General features: G+C 40.5%; 1 protein-coding gene across 3 annotated transcripts in view; it reads left to right on the top strand.

Annotated features, from left to right (window-relative positions):
• The window catches only part of Tnik (TRAF2 and NCK interacting kinase), a 399,852-nt gene that overhangs the window by 85,918 nt on the left and 295,545 nt on the right, over nucleotides 1-18,389 (top strand). For all 3 annotated transcript variants that reach the window (XM_035451031.1, XM_035451029.1, XM_027392076.2), the window contains exon 2: nucleotides 2,833-2,898. In XM_035451031.1, coding sequence (XP_035306922.1) covers nucleotides 2,833-2,898 — 66 coding nt within the window. The remainder of the gene's footprint in view (nucleotides 1-2,832; nucleotides 2,899-18,389) is intronic.

Genomic DNA, 18,389 nt, shown 5'->3' with positions numbered 1-18,389 from the left:
AGTTTCTACTCTTTCCTAGCACAGCCAGAGTCCTGGTCTCTAACCGAGTAACCACATAAACTGGTTATGGTGGTATAGACCTGTGATCTCAGCACTTGCAGGATCAGGGTTAAAGGTCTTCCTTTACAGTGATACCTAGTGAGTTAGAGGCCAGCCTTCACTATAAGATCTTGTCAAAAGTGATCACTATTAGGTATTGATAGGTTGTCAACTTTCCATGGGGTCACGGCAGGGTAAAAGTCACCTACACTTTGCAGGCTCAGACACTAGACTATGCCTCCAAGACTTCCTAAGGTCAAGTTAAAGCTACATTTGGTCTGAATCTAAGGCTCGGGCTGGTCCCCTCCTCCCTGACACCCACCTGCTGGAAGATGCACCAGGTGCTCTTCTGTGTGGCCAATGTGGCTTCACTCTCAGGTGTTTTTTTGTTTTGTTTTGTTTTGTTTTTCACCTCTCATTTTTTTTTTAGTTAAATTAAGTGACTAACACTTAAAAATTACATCACACCTTAAAGAAAATGTCTGTGTTTTCTTGAGAAATCATTAGACGTGGCTGTTTTGTGCTCTTATGCTGACAGGGCAGTAATTAGTTGTGCTAAGTATCTCTTTCTCCCTTCCCTCCCTGTCCCTGCCTAGCTGAGAAATGACTTCTTCAGCTGGGCCGCTTTACTTGCCTAGCCTCTATGGATGGTTATACAAGGGACTCTTCATTTATTTTTAAAACTTTACATTTTAAAAATTATGTTTATGTTTTTAGCGTGTGTGTGTGTGTGTGTGTGTGTGTGTGTGTGTGTGTGTGTGTGTGTTCAGAAGACAGCTTGCTGGAGGTTGGCTCTTTTCTTCTACCAACTGGTTCCTGGGGGTCCTCATGGCCCCTAGGCTTTCTGGCCTTTATCACCTGAGACATTTTTCTGATCTCTGTTTATTTCTTCTAAGAAGCAATTTCTTTGGGTTAGAAGTCATGGTGGTAAAAGCCAACTTTTGCCTCAGATTTAAATTTTATGAACTTTTGTGGATTTTTATGAATCATTTTCGTTTCCTCTTCTTGGGATTGTAGCTCAGCAGTTGCAGCATTGGCTGGCACTTTGAGGGATGATAGGAACCTGTTTGCCGCCATAAACTTCCATAACCCTTCTCTTACATTGAACCAAATCCCACATTTACCCTGTGAATACTGTAAAAGCATGTGTTACAGGGGCAGCATTACAGAGATGAGAGATGAACTCAATAAAAAGCATTCAGGTGGGTGGCTTTCTAGATCCCCATTTCTTTCTTGGAGACTGTTGAATCCCATAAGGAAGATTGCTCACACTGGAGGAACACGTTGTATCAGGTTGCTGTGATAAACACTACGACCACAAGCAACTCAGGGAGGAAAGGGTTTGTTTGGCTTATATGCCCTAATCACTGTCCACCATTGAGAGAAATCAGGGCAGGAGCTCAGGCAAGAGCAGAGACGTGGGGAAAAGAGCAGGAACAATGGAGAAAGGTTGCTTTCTGTCTTGCTCTCCGTTGCTCGCTCAGCCTGCTATTTTCCCAGCCCAGAACCACCAGTCCAGGGGGTGGGGGTGGGGGGCTTATCAATGGGCTGGGCCCTCCTGTGTCAATCATGAGTCAAGAAAATACCCCACAGACTTGTCTACTATCTGATGGAGTCATTTTCTCAACTGAAGTTTCTTCCCAGATCACTCTTGCTTATGTCCTTATAGAACAAATAAATAAACTAGCCAGCATACCTTGTTTCCTTCCCAGCATCCACCTAGTAAGTAGCTCAGACATTTAAAGAGAAATAGTCTGAAAAAAACAGAACTTCCTCTAGGTGATCTGTACCTTTCATGTTACCTTAACATTGCTGCAAGAGCACCTTAATTCCCTAGTGAGAAAAATGTTAATTCTTATTTATTGCATGTATGTGGGTATGCACACAGATGCAGATATACGTTGTGGCACGCATGGATATATGTGCACATGTGGAGGCCAGAGGTTGATGCCAGGTATCTCCCTCAGTCCCTCTCCACTTTATGTTTTCCTTTTCTCACTGATTTGCTAGACTGGCTGGGCAGCAAGTCCTCGGAACCCTCCTGTCTCCATCTCTCAGTGCTGGGATTTGAGACATGTTCTGCCACACCCAGCTCTTAAAACTGGGTCCTGAGGATGGAACTCGGGTCCTTTTGCATGCATAGTGTAGTGAGTCTTTCTCTGTCTCACCATCCAGTTCCCAAATAGCCACATGGAAACTTATTATTAATTATTAAAGGTTGCCTGATAGCTTAGGCTTGTTTCTAACTCACTCATAACTTAAATTAATCCATTTCTATTAATCAATGTGCTGCCCCAAGGTTCATTTACCTATCTACATACTATCTATCCTGCTTTCTTTCTTCCTCCTGTCTCCCCACTTCTTCTTCCCAGTGTGTTCTGTGCCTGGAAATCCTAGCTATTGGCCGGTCAGCTTTTTATTAAACCAATCAGAGTGACACTTTTTCATGGTATACAAAAATATTATTCCACAACAGCATGGCAAGGACACTATGGACTGAGTCATGTCCCTAGCCACCCTTTTTGTTTGTTTGTTTTGATGGAAAACAATGTCCTTTGTCTGATTTAAATTCATCATAAAAGTGTGAAATAAAAACAAGTGAATTTGACTAATTTCATATCTGTGATTTAATTAATTTTTTTTAAAAAAATTGATACTATTCAGTAGTTACATACAGAAGATGCCCTCCATCCAATTCAAGTGATTTAATTGATTATTTTGAGTAAATATTTGCTTTTGATGATGACAGGGCCTGGGATGGTTTTTAAAGTTTGATTGTTTGTTTTTCTTCAGGACCCTGCAGGGATCTTTGAGTTGGTGGAACTTGTCGGAAATGGGACGTATGGTCAAGTGTATAAGGTAAGAATGTTAAACTTGAGTATAGCTTGTATGTGGCATTGATTTCTAGTGCCAAATAGCAATGCTGTCCATACTTGTTCCTAAATGCCTCATCACAACAGGCATCAAGTGAAATTATACACCAGTCAATTCACTTCTCTCCATCCTTTTGGATGTAGCTGTGGTTGTACTGACTACATGGGGTTCTGTGGCTTGAGTGTTCCCCAGTGGTGTATAACACAGTTTTTGTATCAGAAGCAAGCATCAGATGGTGCCTACCAAAACTAAGTGGTTAGATTCCTTCATTTTGAGCACTGCCAAGCTGCTTTCCAAGGCAGCAAAGGACACCATTCACTGTTGAAATCCAAGCTATTAGACTATTAGACTGCAGCTTCAAAAGTGAATTTGTTACTTGCCCAGGGCGCAAGTTCAATGAGCTCCCTCACAGTGTTAGGAGAAAGCTCACTGGCTCACAAGTAGAGACCTAGGACCACAATGAACTCCACAAGTTAGGAAGTAGTGAAATGGCTACCTTGAATTGGGATTGGAATTCCTGCTCTTTTATTAATTTTCCCTACAAATCCATCCAAAAATATTTAAAAGAAGTCTTTTCCCTTAATAAATTATCCATTTTTTTTGGAAAAAAAAGAAGATATAAGCTGATTCCTCTTTTGATGATTGAAAAGGAAAATAGATGAACTGTTTTAGGAATAGAATTTGGGGCTTTCTGTAAACGAGCTGTTAAGAATCCTTCAAAAACAAGTCGATGTGTCCTCTAGATTATTTCCATGGAGCAGCCATCATTATTCTAAGTTGTGGCAGTATGGGATGGAATTTCAGGTACAAATTATCTCCCATTTTAAAAGTCCTGCTTTTAAAAATTCCTACTTTGCTCTAAACTTCTCTCAGTTGATTCAATGTGTTGTAGAAGTCATACAGATTGTAATAGTCTCAGTTCTGCAGAATGGTGAAAGTGCAGGTGTGCTTAAGGTATTGTGAGAATCTGGCTTTCAAAGCACTAATGTGAGTAGCTACGCACGGATACTTTTATTGACTAGGAAGCACTTTTTGGTGCCCACAGGGTGAGATATATTTTCTCCCTTTCAAGAAACAACCAATTCCTAAAGTGTTAAGACTTTACAAGAAGACAGAATGGAGACTCTGTTCACTTGATGTTGATCCTGCCTGACACAGAAAGAGATGTCTCTCAGAAAGTGCTTTTAAATACCTGCAATGAAGATAATTAGGTTGGATGATTGTGTTATTGCAGCTTGAAAAATTGGATTGAACTTGCGATGCAATGTGGCTAATGAAGTAAACTCTATTCTAGGCAGAAAATGATTTCTGACTTGTTCTCACTGTGGAGCAACAGTGGTGTGCTGTTAGTTTCAGGATAGCGCTGGAGGATGGTTCCCACTGTAGACATTTAGACATCCCATTGTAGACATGTTGAGTAGACATTTAGGACACACTTAACAGCTTCATCTACTAACCCAATAGGTAGAACACAAAGGATAAAGGTATGTGGTACTGTCATCCTGTCAGGTCCAGGATTGTCTAGAAGACAAACGTCTGGGTATGTCTGTGAGGGAGCTTCAAGATTCAGGAAATTGAGGTGGGAAGCCTATCTTAAATTTGGTAGCGCTGCCCTGTTTGTTGTGGTTCTAGATGGAATAAAAAGGAGAAAGTAGGCTGAGCACCAGCATCCATCACTCTCTACTTCTGCCTGGGATTCAGTGTGACCAGCCGCCTCATACTCCTATAGCATCCTTCTTCACCTGATGGACTGTAGTAACCAAACTGAGGGTCAAAAGAAATCCTTCCTTCCTTAAGTTGCCTCTCCCCCAAGATATTTCATCACAATAGTGATAAAATAATGAATGCAACATTCAATTATAAATGAGAAGTTTTGGAAAATTCAGAATTATCTCTAATTTCATGACATTGCATGAAAAACAAAAACAAAACAAAAACTAAAAGCTTAGCCAGCATCAAAGAGTCTCACGGTTTCTAAGAGTGGCACAGTCTCCAGCAAGTAGGTAGTTGACGACGTGATCCTAAAGGGTTCCATTTCTTTTTAAGATTACAATACTTGCTACTTTTCATCAAAGTGAAGATTGCAGAGAGGTCACGGTTAGGACAAGTGACCTGAGGACAGGAGATGGATATGGTCTCTTTCACAGTGCTATTTGCTGTTTTGTAGCTGTCACAGGTTTTCATACTTGAGTCCAGTGAGAATGTAGTTCGAGAAGCTGTGGGGACTTGAGTTGCCTTATCTAAAGATTGTAACTTCATGTTTAGTTCTGGGTTTAGTTTCTAGACCACTGGGTTGTGTTAGGTCACCACTAACACATGACCAGAAATGGTCCTGTTTTCTCAGGACCAATGCAATCCTGTTGCTGCCTAAATGTAAACAAACTGAAACACAGCAGCAACATCTGAATTTACAGAATGAGAACTTTAAGTTAAGTAAATTGGGAACTGATTTTTCTCACCATGAGTTTCTAATTTTTGTGGAATAGGAACATTGCTCAAATACTTTAGGCATGCATAGAAATTTTATAGCCTTGGGAAAGAATCCTTCCACATAAAATTGTATGACAAATGTTTTCTTTACATTAAATATTAAACCTATTAATTGTTGTAATTACATTAGTTTTGTGAGTTTACCTGTTGGTGATCCTGAGCTTCACAAATTAGTGCATAATCTTATGAGTAACTGAATAATCTTTATTGTATAGAATATTAATCATAAGACTTTTTAATAAGCTCTCTTAGGAGAGTAATAGTATAATTTTATTTTCAAGTAGCTTTGAAGAAATATGCCATATGATAAATAAAAAGTACACGTAGTCTTTAAAAGTATTTCCTGAGTTGCATCTGCATCAGAGAGCTATATATCTAGCTTAGAAATAGAAATATAAAAGCCATTAAATAATGTGTACCCTTCCAAAACTACCTCCAACCTCACTCCCAAGTCAAGAATCATCTTTAACAGTTTGATCCCAGTAATTAAGTGATAATTTGATTTAGTTTTATTCTTAATTTTATTTACAATATGGATTAGGTTCATAATTTTAAAAATACTCTTCAAATACTTTTTTGCTTTTTTTTTTCTTCTGAGATAGGGTTTCTCTGTGTAGACCTGGCTGTCCTGGAACTCCCTTTGTAGATCAGATTGCCTCCAATGCAGAGATCCACCTGACTCTACCTCCATTGTGCTGGGATTGAAGGTGTACACCACCATACCCGGCTCATTAGTTTTTTTTTTTTCTTTTTTTTTTTTTTGAGAACAATATCTCCCTGTGTCACAGCTTCCACTATAAAGCAAAATAAAGGGAATGGAGAGATTGTTCAGTGGTTTAGAGTGCTTGCTGTTCTCCCGGAGGAACCCAGATTTGATTCTTGCATCCATATTGTAGCTCACAATTATTTGTAACTTCAACTTTTGGGGATTCCACACCATCCTCTGGCCTCCCAGGGCACCAGGCATGCATATAATGCACAGCCATACATATAGGCAAACACTTAGACATATAAAATAATAATGAAAATTAAATTAATTAAAAATGCTAGAAGGGGAGTATTGTAGGTTAGAAAAGAGAATATGCTTAAAGTGCATTATATCCTTGTATGAAAGCATATATAACTCTATATGACAAAATAAAATATCTAAACAAATAATAAAAAACACTCAGAGGTGTGGATGGTAGGTCTTCTTGATAGATTATGTGGTACTGGGAACCAGGAATCCAATACTCTGCATTTTGTCAAAGCCCTTATGTAACACATGGATTGTTAAAGTTAATAAGGACTGAGTTACATTTGATAAATGAAGGGTAAAAGGAACAAATAACATTCAACATTCTAAAGCAACACAAAAAAAATAAACAAAACTAAAAGCAAACCAGCATAAAGCCATATGCCATTTTGTTAAAGGTTTTGGCATTTATCAGCATGCTACCTACTGGGAGTCTAATGGCATCTGGAGACATTTTGGAAAAACAGAGTATATTGGCTACTTTTCTCTTGGTGTGATAAAATATCATGATCAAAACCAACTTTGAGAAGAAAGAGTTTATTTTGGCTTGTTCCAGAGCGCTAGATCTCTATTACAGCAGGGATGAATGACAGTGAAGGAGCAAGCAGGAAGCAGGACCAGGCTCCTCAAAGCCCACCCAGTGATGTACTTCTTTGGGTAAGGCTGCACCTTCTAAAGTCTCCATACCCTGTCGCAAACACCAACAACTGGTGTTCAGGTATATGAGCCTATGGAGAATACCACAATACAGAGATATTTTTTTAATAAGTAAAATAATTAGTTAACATTTATTAGCAAAACTGGCCTCATGTTTAAAATGAGCATCAGTCTATCCTATTTCTTAATTTCCCCCTTGAGGTACAAACTGTTACAGCAGAGGTGGAGACACAGTGCGTTCTAGGGTGACAAACTCAAATGGGAATATATATGAATTCCTCAATATATCTTACACGTCTCACCTCAATCATCTTTGAGGTTGTGGAGCATAAACATGTTGCTTTTAGTGCTTGGGAAAATTATGATGGTAATGATAATTGTCACTTGACTGAATCGTGATGGCACCACTCCCTGGCTGGCCTCCTGGGCTGTATAGGGAATGCAGGCTCAGGTGGGCTAGAGGAGGGAAGTCCTGGAAATACTGAAGACCCTTGGCATTATGCTCCACCCGGGGGTATCATTTAACATCTTTGTAAGTGGATTGTGGAGCAGCACTGAGCTGGCATCTCAGTGTGCCTCTGCCTTGTTCCAGTTGAGAAAAGACAACCGACTTAGTTCTTCCGAGTCTGCATTTCTTCATCCATTATCAACAGTGCAAGATAGGGAGGTTCTGAAAATTCATGTGTACAGTCTGTGGAAGCCCAGAGTGTGTTCCTGAGACGTAGCACCTGCTCAACCAACGACCTTTCATTCTTCCTAAATACGCGTGCCAGGTCTTTTCATAATCTTGATTTTAGAAATGTCTTATGAGCTGAAAGAAACACAAAGTAATGAAGCCCGAAACACACATCATGTGCTTTGCATTCAACGTTTGATCAGTTTCTGAGCTGCTCAGGGCACTATAATTTAAAACCAAGGAGCAATGCTTCTTGTATGAGATTTGATGGCATAATGGTCATTTAGGTGTTACAATTCATCTTGAATATTTATTTATTGTGTGTATGCATGTGCATATATGTGTGTTTCTCTGTATTTGTATTTATTCCCCTGTGTGCGGATATGGGAGCGTGTGAGTACACATGCATGCATGTGCATGTAGAGGACAAAGGTCAACCTGGTTGTGCTATCTAGCTTGTCTTTCTCTCTCTCTCTCTCTCTCTCTCTCTCTCTCTCTCTCTCTCTCTTTCTTTCTTTTTATTAATTTATTTTTTACATTCTGATCCTGGTTTCCCCTTCCTCCTCGCCTCCTACTCCCCCACTTGCCCCCCACATCTGTTCCCCTAGGAAGTCTACTAAGTCTGTCCCATCATCTCATTGAAGCAGGACCAAGCCCCCACTCCCCACTTGGTGCCTAAGCTGGGCAAGGTATCTCTCTCTATAGAATGGACTCCATAAATTGAGTTTGTGCATTAGAGTTACATCTTGGACCCACTGCCAGTGGCCTCATATATTGATCCAGCTGCACCATTGTCACAAATTGTTCCCCATTTGTCAGACCTGAGTCAGTGATCTCTCACTGTCTCAGGTCAGCTGATTCTGTGGCTTTCCTCATCATGGTCTTGACTCCTTTGTCCATATTATCGCTCCTCCCTCACTTCAATTGTAGTCCAGGAGCCCATTGGTTGGTTGTGGATTTCTGCCTATGCTTCCATCTATTTCTGGAAGAGGGTCCTAGCTTCTCTGGGGTTGTAGATTGAAGCTGGGTATCTTTTTCTTTATGTCTGGTACATGAGTGAGTACATACTATATTTGTCTTTCTGGGTCTGGATTACCTTACTCAGGATTTTTTTTCCTAGTTCCATCCATTTGCCTGCAAATTTCAGGATGTTATTGTTTCTTACCTCTGAGTAGTACTCCATTGTGTAAATGTACCATATTTTCTTTATCCATTCTTCAGTTGATGGGCATCTAAGTTGTTTCCAGGTTCTGGCGATTACAAATAATGTTGCTATGAACATAGTTTAGCAAGTGTCCTTGTGGTGTGAGTGTGCATCCTTTGGGGATATGCCCAACAGTGGTATTTCAGGCTTTTGAGGTAGGCTGGCTTGTTTTATAAGATAGGGTCTATCATTGTTTGGAACTCAGTGTGTTGAGGTTAGGTTGCCTGATCTGCATGCAGCAGGATCTGCCTTGCTTCACCACCCCGGTATTGGGATTAACAGAACACATCAGCTGGTAGATCCAACTCAGGTCTTGTTTGCGATGTCATCAATTTATTGATTGAGCTATTATAACTTGAGTGTTCAAAATGACAGTTTCTCAATAAGTCATAAAGACAAGCTTGGTTATCAGGGGCAATTATCATTGGCTCCAGTATTCTAAAAGTTGATAAGATAAGAGCAATTTTTATATAATATAATTATTTTATAAGTTGGGAGGGGAGAATCAATAGTATTTCCTCCTTAGCTACTAAAATTATCCAAGCCATCAGCCTTCATTTGTCCTAGTGATGGAGTGTGGGGCAGAGAGAAATGCACATGGGAGTGGAAGGCATTTTTTGGGGCTTTCCCCACTAGCCTTATGTTTTGGTTTGCCATAGATTCATTGGAAGCTCAATTGTTCTGATATGTAAGATGAAAACACCCCTCCCCCCTTTATACACCCAGTTAGGCCATTGTGAACTCATGCCTATGAAAGCATTTTGTTAAATATAAAATGCTCGCCATCTTCAAGGCTTGATTCAATGCTGTTGTCATTCATTATAGAGATTTATGCAGGTGACAGAAGCAGTTTATGCATGGTGTGTGTGTGTGTGTGTGTGTGTGTGTGTGTGTGTGTGTGGTGGGGTTCTCATTGCAGCAACTTTCTGGCCTCTCATCCCATTGCATCTAGAGGCACTTTCTATAAAACATGGCTTCAGGGTTTTCTCTCCTATTTCCTTATAAACCCAGCTGTTGGGCCAAGTATGGGATGTTGATCTTCAAAACCAGTTTTTGTACTACTTAGCAAAGGACACCTCACCTATTCAAAGCAACTAGGGGTAGTATTAAGGGTACTGTGTTGTTACATTCAAACAACCATTGTATTCAAACATTGTGGAGGGTTTGAAAACTGTAGAATTTTTTTTAGTATCAAAAAACACTCATTGATACATTGTCTTTAAGATGCTGTGGTGCGCACAAAGCTTTGTTCATAGTTGTAGATACATTTTGCAATAGCATCATTTTTAAGACTATTATATGTTCTTGGAGTATTTTCTTTGCTGGTGGGCAAACTTGGGGCTAACGATTTTAATCTTCTTTTTCAGTAAGTGGAGGGCCATTTACCTTTAAACTAGGCTAGCCTGATGAGTTCCCCCTCCTTGTAGATGTCCATGTTATTTGCATCTAATTTACCTCAAGGCCTTCTTCGATACCTTTGGTCTTTTGGGTATAATGAATTGCATGTTGTCACCTGGGCATCTTTGTCTCTTGGTTACACAATCTTCTCAGGTTATTGGACCTTCAGAGTTGCTACCAAATGTATTAGAGTGAACTCAGCAGGACTGTTTGCTGCAATTAGTGGGATTCTGCTTCACTGTGCACAGAAGCCTCCCAGACAGATTTGAAGAACTGTAGCTATCCCAGCTCTTCTCTAGAGATCTGGATTTAGTTAGGCTATTGTTGGGCTCAGATCCAGCCTGGATAGAAAGCCACTGAATCAAGGCCTGGCCTCTAAGGTGGTATGAGATCTGACCAAGATGATCTCAGAATGTCTTGGTGATTATGAAGTATTGTCAAGTACTTAAATATCAATAGTTACTACCACACAATGGCCTTTCATCTTGAGTTTTTATTTGTAACCAGCAAAAGGTTATTTATATAACCTAGGGTTTTAACTACATTTATACATTTATAACATAAGGTATAACCTTACCCATCTTTATAATAAACATTGTAACATTTATACATACGTTATAATCCTGTCATTCAATATTTAGGAAACAAAACAAGTCAATTACTTCATGGGTATTACAGGCTCTGCAAGAGCAGTGGTAATTCTGTGAGAGCTTTATACATGACATAATGCTTGAGTCTTGAAGGGTAGATAGATGTATATAGAAAGGGAATAAAGTTGATACTCTCAGGGAAGGAGCAGTATTAACCAAGACCTGATGGTTGGTGATTGCCTGCTTCAGGGTAGATGGCAAAAGTGAAGCAGGATTAGAAGTAGACAGACGGTTGGTTCTTCTGCCTTTCTGTCATGACTGTGTGTGCTGAGGCAACTTAGTAATTTTTCTGTGGCAGCTTTCAGGACAAATGTTCTCTGTTGTGAATTTTCAGTTCCACAGAGGTGTGAAGAGCATCTGGACAGCTATGTTGTTTGTCATGTTTGATACAATAATCAATAATTATCATGAGACGATCCACACTTCATCATAAAATAGGCTTGTGTTAGATTTTGCCCGAGTACAGGCCACTGTAAGCTGAGCATGACTGCATCTGTGTTGCTCAGCATGTCAGTTCTATGAGAAAGAGTTTTGAGGTAGTTCATAAGGAAAACCCAATGTGAGTCAAGGGGCATCTGTATAATGAAGGGATTGTTCTGGAATGGTCTCAGGGTTTCTCCTGACTACATAACCATTAGCAAGGTGATGTGTACCAGATGCCTCGCATAGCTGGAAGAGAGCTTTCTGTCCTGGTGGCATTGCTTGGGGCAGCTCTGTTGGAGGTACAGACACAGGAACCTTTTGTGCCACTTGCTTATTCATTTAGATACACCAGGTTTCAGCAGGTCCCCAGTGCCTCCATGAATGAAACTTTCTATTTTTTTTTTTTTTCATTGTGGTGCCACAGATCAAAAAGTCAGGACTGTATCAATGGGCCACAGTCCAAGTCTGTAATAATGTGTATCTTTAATATGAGATGAAAAGATGATGAAGTTTTCTGTCAGGTCCAGATACAGATTGACACTTCTGTGCCCACTCCAGTTTGTGTTAGTTCAAAATGCATTTATGCCATCTTAGATTAATGTATGAAGTAGAAGGTAAGTTAGCCCACAACATCCTCACGATGCTGTCTTTGAATCTCAGAATGTCTTGGTGATTATAAACTGTTGCCAAGTAATTAAACATCTATATTTACTACCACACCATGACCTTTATTCTTGAGTTGTTATTTGTAATGTACAAAATGAAACTCTGTCAGGATTATAGGCGCAGAATTAGAGCTGTTCACTTTTGAATGACTTGTGTTTAGAAAACATTCAGGCCCTCTACAAAGAACAACCAATTTCCTGAGCATTGAGATTGAATTTGTTATCTCTATAGTAAGTTTAACCTCAAATGTATTTTCATAAAAATCCACTTGGATGTTTTTGGATGTGTGTGATAAGCAAATGCAGTTCATACTTCCTTGCTGAGGGTCAGGGATGAGGAGAGTAGCCTAGTGAGGGCTGGGGTTGGAGTGAACTCTTCTGATGAACTCTGTGGCCTTGAGCATGGTTTCAGAAATGTGTTCTATTTATTGCTCACTTTCCAAGGCAATGAACAGAATGTTTGTATCCACTCCATTCTTATTTATAACAAAGGATTGAAAACATGGTGGCTGGCTCCCCTCGGACCTTAGAAAAATACAAACAATCTAACACAACAGTATTCGTAACACTAAACATGCTGTCTGTGCATACTATAGGGGAGAGCTAGGATCTAAATTCTCCTTAGGGAGAATGCACTCTCTTTTAGAAACCCTGTCCATGATTGCATAATATGGTCCATTGACTTGGACATGCGGTCCTTGGCAGGCCATTAACACGTTGGCTTACTTTCCTTGAAGCCCTTCTTGTGAAATTCAGCTTGATCTGTGTTTCATTTTTAAGTAGGCTGTGTATGGTACTCATTCCCTTGACTTTGCTGGATATCGCTGCCCTTCCAGCTGTACTTCTTTCCTTTTGTTGAAAGACATACATAATGCAGATGGAGGCATTTTGGTTATTTTTAAGGACAGCTTCAAAGGCAGTACCATTACTCAGTTCTTTTGTTGTACAATCACAACCCACATCTGGCTCCAGAAGTTTTTCCTGCTTCCAAACTGAAATCCCTATTGTGATTCCTCCTGTTTTTGCCTCTCCTGTACTCTAGTGTCTCTGTCCCTGTCCTTCTCCCCTTCCATGTTCCATGTTCTGCCTACCCATTCTGGCAGGATCACAGCAATTCTATTATAGCCTCTGCTTCTTGGTGCTAGGCTTACATGTGTGCCACCATGCCCGTTCATTAGCATTCTCTCTCCTCCCTCCCTTCCCCCTCTCTCCTGCTCCTTCTCTTTCCTAAAGATTTATTATTATTTTTAAAATATGTATGTCTGTTTGCAGGTAGATATGTGAATATACAATAATATATATAATATAATATATTATAGACTTATATATATATATATATATATATATATATATATATATATATAATGTGGGGACAGAGGTTGACACCATGTGTGTTCCTCAGTCACTCCCCACATTGTTTTTTGAGTCTCACCAGGACTCTCTGGATGGCCACCAGTCCTCAGGGATCTTCCTCCTCAGTGCTGGGATTGCAGCCCTTTGTTGTCATCCCTAGATTTTTAAGTGGGTTCTTGGGATAAAACTCCAGTCCTCATGACTGCAAGGCAGGCACTTCACCTCCTCCACCACTTTCCCAGCTCCTATTCCCAGTTTACATAAATGAAGACATGGTAACTTCTCAGACTCATAACGCTGAATCTCTGACAGGCCTGCCATGGGCCTGCACATTGAGCTGTGCCGATGAAAGCATTCCCTAGGTGACACATACAAACTCACCTTGTCCTCTGACTCTTGGTCCAAATCAGCACTGCATCTCATGCTCAGATTGAAACTGGCTGCTTCCCTTACAGTGACATGACCCATCTTCAGGTAGAGACTAACTGAAAAATGCAACTGTTTTGTATTGAATGCTTAAAAATATTGTGAGCACTTTCTGTATTAGAGTGTTCTAGACTGTGGTTAATTTCATTACCATTATATGTAGCTAAAACTGACCTCGACTATTGATCCTCCAGCTTCCACCTACCAAGTGCTCTGGTTGTAGGCATATGCCCACCATGCATGGCTTGGCTCTTGTCACTGTTTTGGAAATGAGATTCTCCTTCATCTTTATATGTATCTTTAAATCAATTATGTTTTTAGTAGTAAAACATTTAGCCACAAGAAGCTCCAGCATTTCATGTAACAGAAGAATGTTCTTGAAGGAAGAATTTTGGATGTTTACCTCTACTCCCCTGGCTAGTACATGCTTACCTGACATCCATAGGGCTCCCCCTCCCCGATGTCCTTCTTGACTGGGATGCCTGGCCATCCAGGGACAACAGATCCACATTGCTATGTTTTTATGATCTGCCCTCTGCTTTCTCTCCTGTCTTTTGTCACATCCTGGCTGCTGCTGGCTCTCTCATGGGTAGCAAATTGTGTGCATCTGTGCATGCGCAGTCTTTGGTGGTAAGTGCTGATCCCCTTCCTGAGCCCCACCTTCTCTTGGCAAGTGACTCTATAAGCTTAACACCTGCCTCAGGCCACTGGCTTTCTGGTGGAGTACTGTGTCCTTCTGACATCTGGTAGCAGCTCACTGACCTCACTGTCTGGTGTCCCATAAGCTAGTGTGGAGCTCCTTCAAGTCAAGGGTATTATCCTACTGTTCCTCTAGTGCTCACACAAAGTAAGTGAATAAAAAGACAAACTTAAAAAAAAAATAGCAGTTCTATGACTAAGTGAGTCTGGAGGGCCTAAGTTCAGTGGGATATGCATAGGAGAATGACCTTATAAATATATTTAGAAGACAACAATAACTGAAAACCCAGTAACCAGTGAAATGGTTCCCTTCTATTGTCTATATTAGAGGAGAGAGTAGAATGAAGAAATTTTGCTTTCTTTCAAAACTAGTTTCACAGACATGATTCTAAGGCTGTCTGTGTGGTTAAATACAAGGATAAAGGTCACAGCTCATGTGAGCTTTAGGGCCCTGCCACATATTTCTGATAAGGAACCTGGATTTTCTTCTCTACCTTGTCTTTGGGACTGTAGAGTCAACCACTGGTCTCTACAGCAGCTTTCATAAGTCTTATTTCACTTAATTTTGACAATGACTCCATAAATTAGAGGAGAGAATATTATGCCCATCTTAACAACAACAAAACTGTGGTCTGAGAACTCACACTGGCCTTTATGGAAGGCCTTCAGGGACTGACACTGGCCTTTATGAAAGGCCTCCAAGGTCTGATTCATGTAGGTTGTCTAGATTCTCTAGCTACACTGAGAAAATTTCTATCAAGAAATTAGATTAAAAAATGTCTTAAATGTTTGCCCATTTCCTTGTATTGCATTTTTTACAATCTTTATTCAGTAAATCCTGAATGTGTCTGGTTTTAACCTAGTTATGCAAGTGCATACCTGCCACCCCAACACTCAGGAAGTTGAGGCAGGAGGATCCCAAGTTGGAGGCTATCCTGGAAAACATAGTGAGGCTACCTAAAATGCAGTTTAAACTGAAAATAGATATGGAGCAGAGATGTCAGAGTTTATTCCAATATGCAATTTTTCTAATCTTAATATCCAAAATACTGAAGTGTGATGGACAGCTAGGCAACTGATCAGAGATTTCGTAGTACATGGACACAGGGTGTTTTTTATAAAACAAACAATAAAAGACGACATAGTTGCCTGTCTGCAGTGATGGAGCAAACGAACTCAGGCTTGTTTCACACCAGCACAGGCAAATTTTCCTTCTGATTACCTGACATCCTTGGGGCTTCTTTCTCATGATTTTGTACATGTTTGTTGAATGGAAATGATTTCTTCTCCTAGATGCTGTTGTGTTTTTGTGAGTGAAACCTTACTTTTCTGGAGTCCATGAAAATATTTGCCAGGTGAATAATCTGTCATTTCCCTCTATTCTGAGCAGATGGAAGACCACTAACCTGTGGCCCCTGTGGCACTGCTTGCTCTGTGGCACTGTATTTCCTCTTTCAGTGAGGACACAGGTTCTTCAGCTGGGGACAAGGACAACAAGGAGCAATGGGATAGGGTGGAAGGAAGGAATTTTGAGCACTGTTTGGAGACAATTGCTACAATATTAGGAAAAACTATTTGTTAGATATTTACAAAAGCTAGGTAGAAATACCCACAGCACAGACTCTCATATTGGCTTCTAGTAAGGGCCATGTGATTCCTTTTCGACTGGGATGTGTGGTACCCAGGGACACTAGCAATGTTCTAAAGGCCATTATCAGACATTTTGATGACAGCTTCTGGGGACATTTATCTCCCTCCTTCTCTTGATGTGTCATAACAGTGAAAGTTAATGAAAACACAGGACAGCCTGTCCTCCGCTTTGGAGGGAGGCAGAGTTGTTTGTATTACTCTTTAAAGGAGGTTTAAATGAAGGAGGTTGTGATTTTCCCCAGCTACCTCTTCTGGTAGCTGGAGGAAAGGAATACTTTGACCTAATTGTTGAGTACATTTTGTTCTACCATTTTGTACCCACTTAGGTAGTTTGCGAGATTGGTCAGAACTTCCACAGCTACTCATTCCATGAAGGATCCTGTCACAAGCTTCCCCCATTCCCTTCTACAAGTGTTTCTCAGGGAGGGGATGCTGGGTGCCAGGCCCTCTGAGTATGCCTAGCATCCATGGGATGGGGTGTTGGGGAGAGCAGAGGATCCTTAGGGAACCTGGTTGCCCTCTTTCTTGGAGCCTCCAGGTTATCTGTTGTTCAAGAAAAGGCTTGCATGAACAAGACTAATAACTACAGTTAATCATCTGAGTGAATATGTCATGAATTAAGATGTGGCCAAAAAGCCAGTGTTGATAGAGGACGAAGGATAACACACACACACACACACACACACACACACACACACACACACACACCCTGCTGATGGAAATGCAAGGTAGTAACCTCCCAAACAAAAAGCTCTTTGTTTGAATATTGTCTTCTGGTTTGGAAGCATTTGTATATGAGTAGCTTGTTAAGTTGATGAGTAATACCCTGGTCAATTGTACCTCTGAAGTTTGGCCTAAAACCCATGCAGCACAGTACAACTTCCAAGACCACCACTTTTGAGCTTCTGGTTGTTCGATTGGCATTGATGGTGTTTCTGCCTGCATCCTGATCACCACTTCCATCCTTCCCCTTCCACTGTCTCTTCTACCATCAAAGTAGAATGGACTCCACTCCGTGTCTCTCTCTCCATGAAGGATCTTTGAGTTTGAACATCAAATCAGACATTAACTGAGACTGTGATATTCATTGCTGAAAAGAACACAAACATTTTAGTATTTTTTGTTTCAGGAAGGGTGTGGGTGAGGACACAAACATTGGTACCAGGTTCTCATCTTGTGCCCACCAAAATCTGGAAGAGCTGCTCTTTTGGCTGTCAAGGTCCTAAGAGGTTTCCTGGAAGGGCCCGGCCAGGTGTTCAGATGTCAATCTGAGTCTGGGAGCACTTGGGGACAACTTCTTCTCTATGGCTCTTACTTATTTCTGTAATCAACACGAGTGAGACTGTCCCTGCACACACTCAGTGATGTAGATTAGAGTAGACATAATAGAAGTGCCTGATGTTAATTATTAGTTTAAAAAACAAGGCAGTGGGGAGGATTAGGCTATACAAGTGTGTGTGTGTGTGTGTGTGTGTGTGTGTGTGTGTGTGTGTGTGTGTGTGTGTTTCTATACCACACAACTTAGGTTGCAGTTCTTCTCTTTTGAGAAGTGGTTAATGGAATACCTTTGAAGGTCAAGGGCTGGCAACAGATTAACACTAGCATGTAACATGTCCATAAAGTTGTGTGTGTGTTGTATGTGTGGATAACTGCTCAGACTTCTGTACTGCAGATTGAGGAGCTATTTAGCACTTCTACTTTGCAGATAAATTCCGAAATTTGACTTGTCTAGGCCACTCTTGCAATAGAGTATAACCTGGAATTGAACTCACAACCCTTCGACACCAAAGACTTGACAGCTATAGTTTATTGACTTGCTAAAAGAGTAGTGGGGCTTACTGCTCAGCTCAGGTATTCAGTGGCCTAATGTTTGATTGATATTTCTGGTTTAATCTAGAATTCCTTTTTCTAGATCTGAGGATCCCTCCAAAAAGTGAAGGAACTACACTGCTAAGCTGTAGTTCATCAGTGTTTTTGACATACTTTATTTGCCTTCTCAGGCCAGTTAAAAAGGCTATCTGGCTATTTACAAATTATCAAGTAAGTAATGATGCCCGTAAGAGATGAATTAAAGATGAAAACCCAGCCTAAATATCTTGCTATTCTAGGAAGTTCTTGGGTTAGGCCAATCAACCTTGACACCACTTCTACATTTCTGAGTACATTAAAA

Source organism: Cricetulus griseus (assembly GCF_003668045.3).
Source record: "Cricetulus griseus strain 17A/GY chromosome 1 unlocalized genomic scaffold, alternate assembly CriGri-PICRH-1.0 chr1_0, whole genome shotgun sequence".
Lineage (NCBI taxonomy): Eukaryota > Metazoa > Chordata > Mammalia > Rodentia > Cricetidae > Cricetulus > Cricetulus griseus.
Note: the sequence above shows the minus strand (reverse complement) of the source record. Positions and strands in the feature narration are given on the sequence as shown.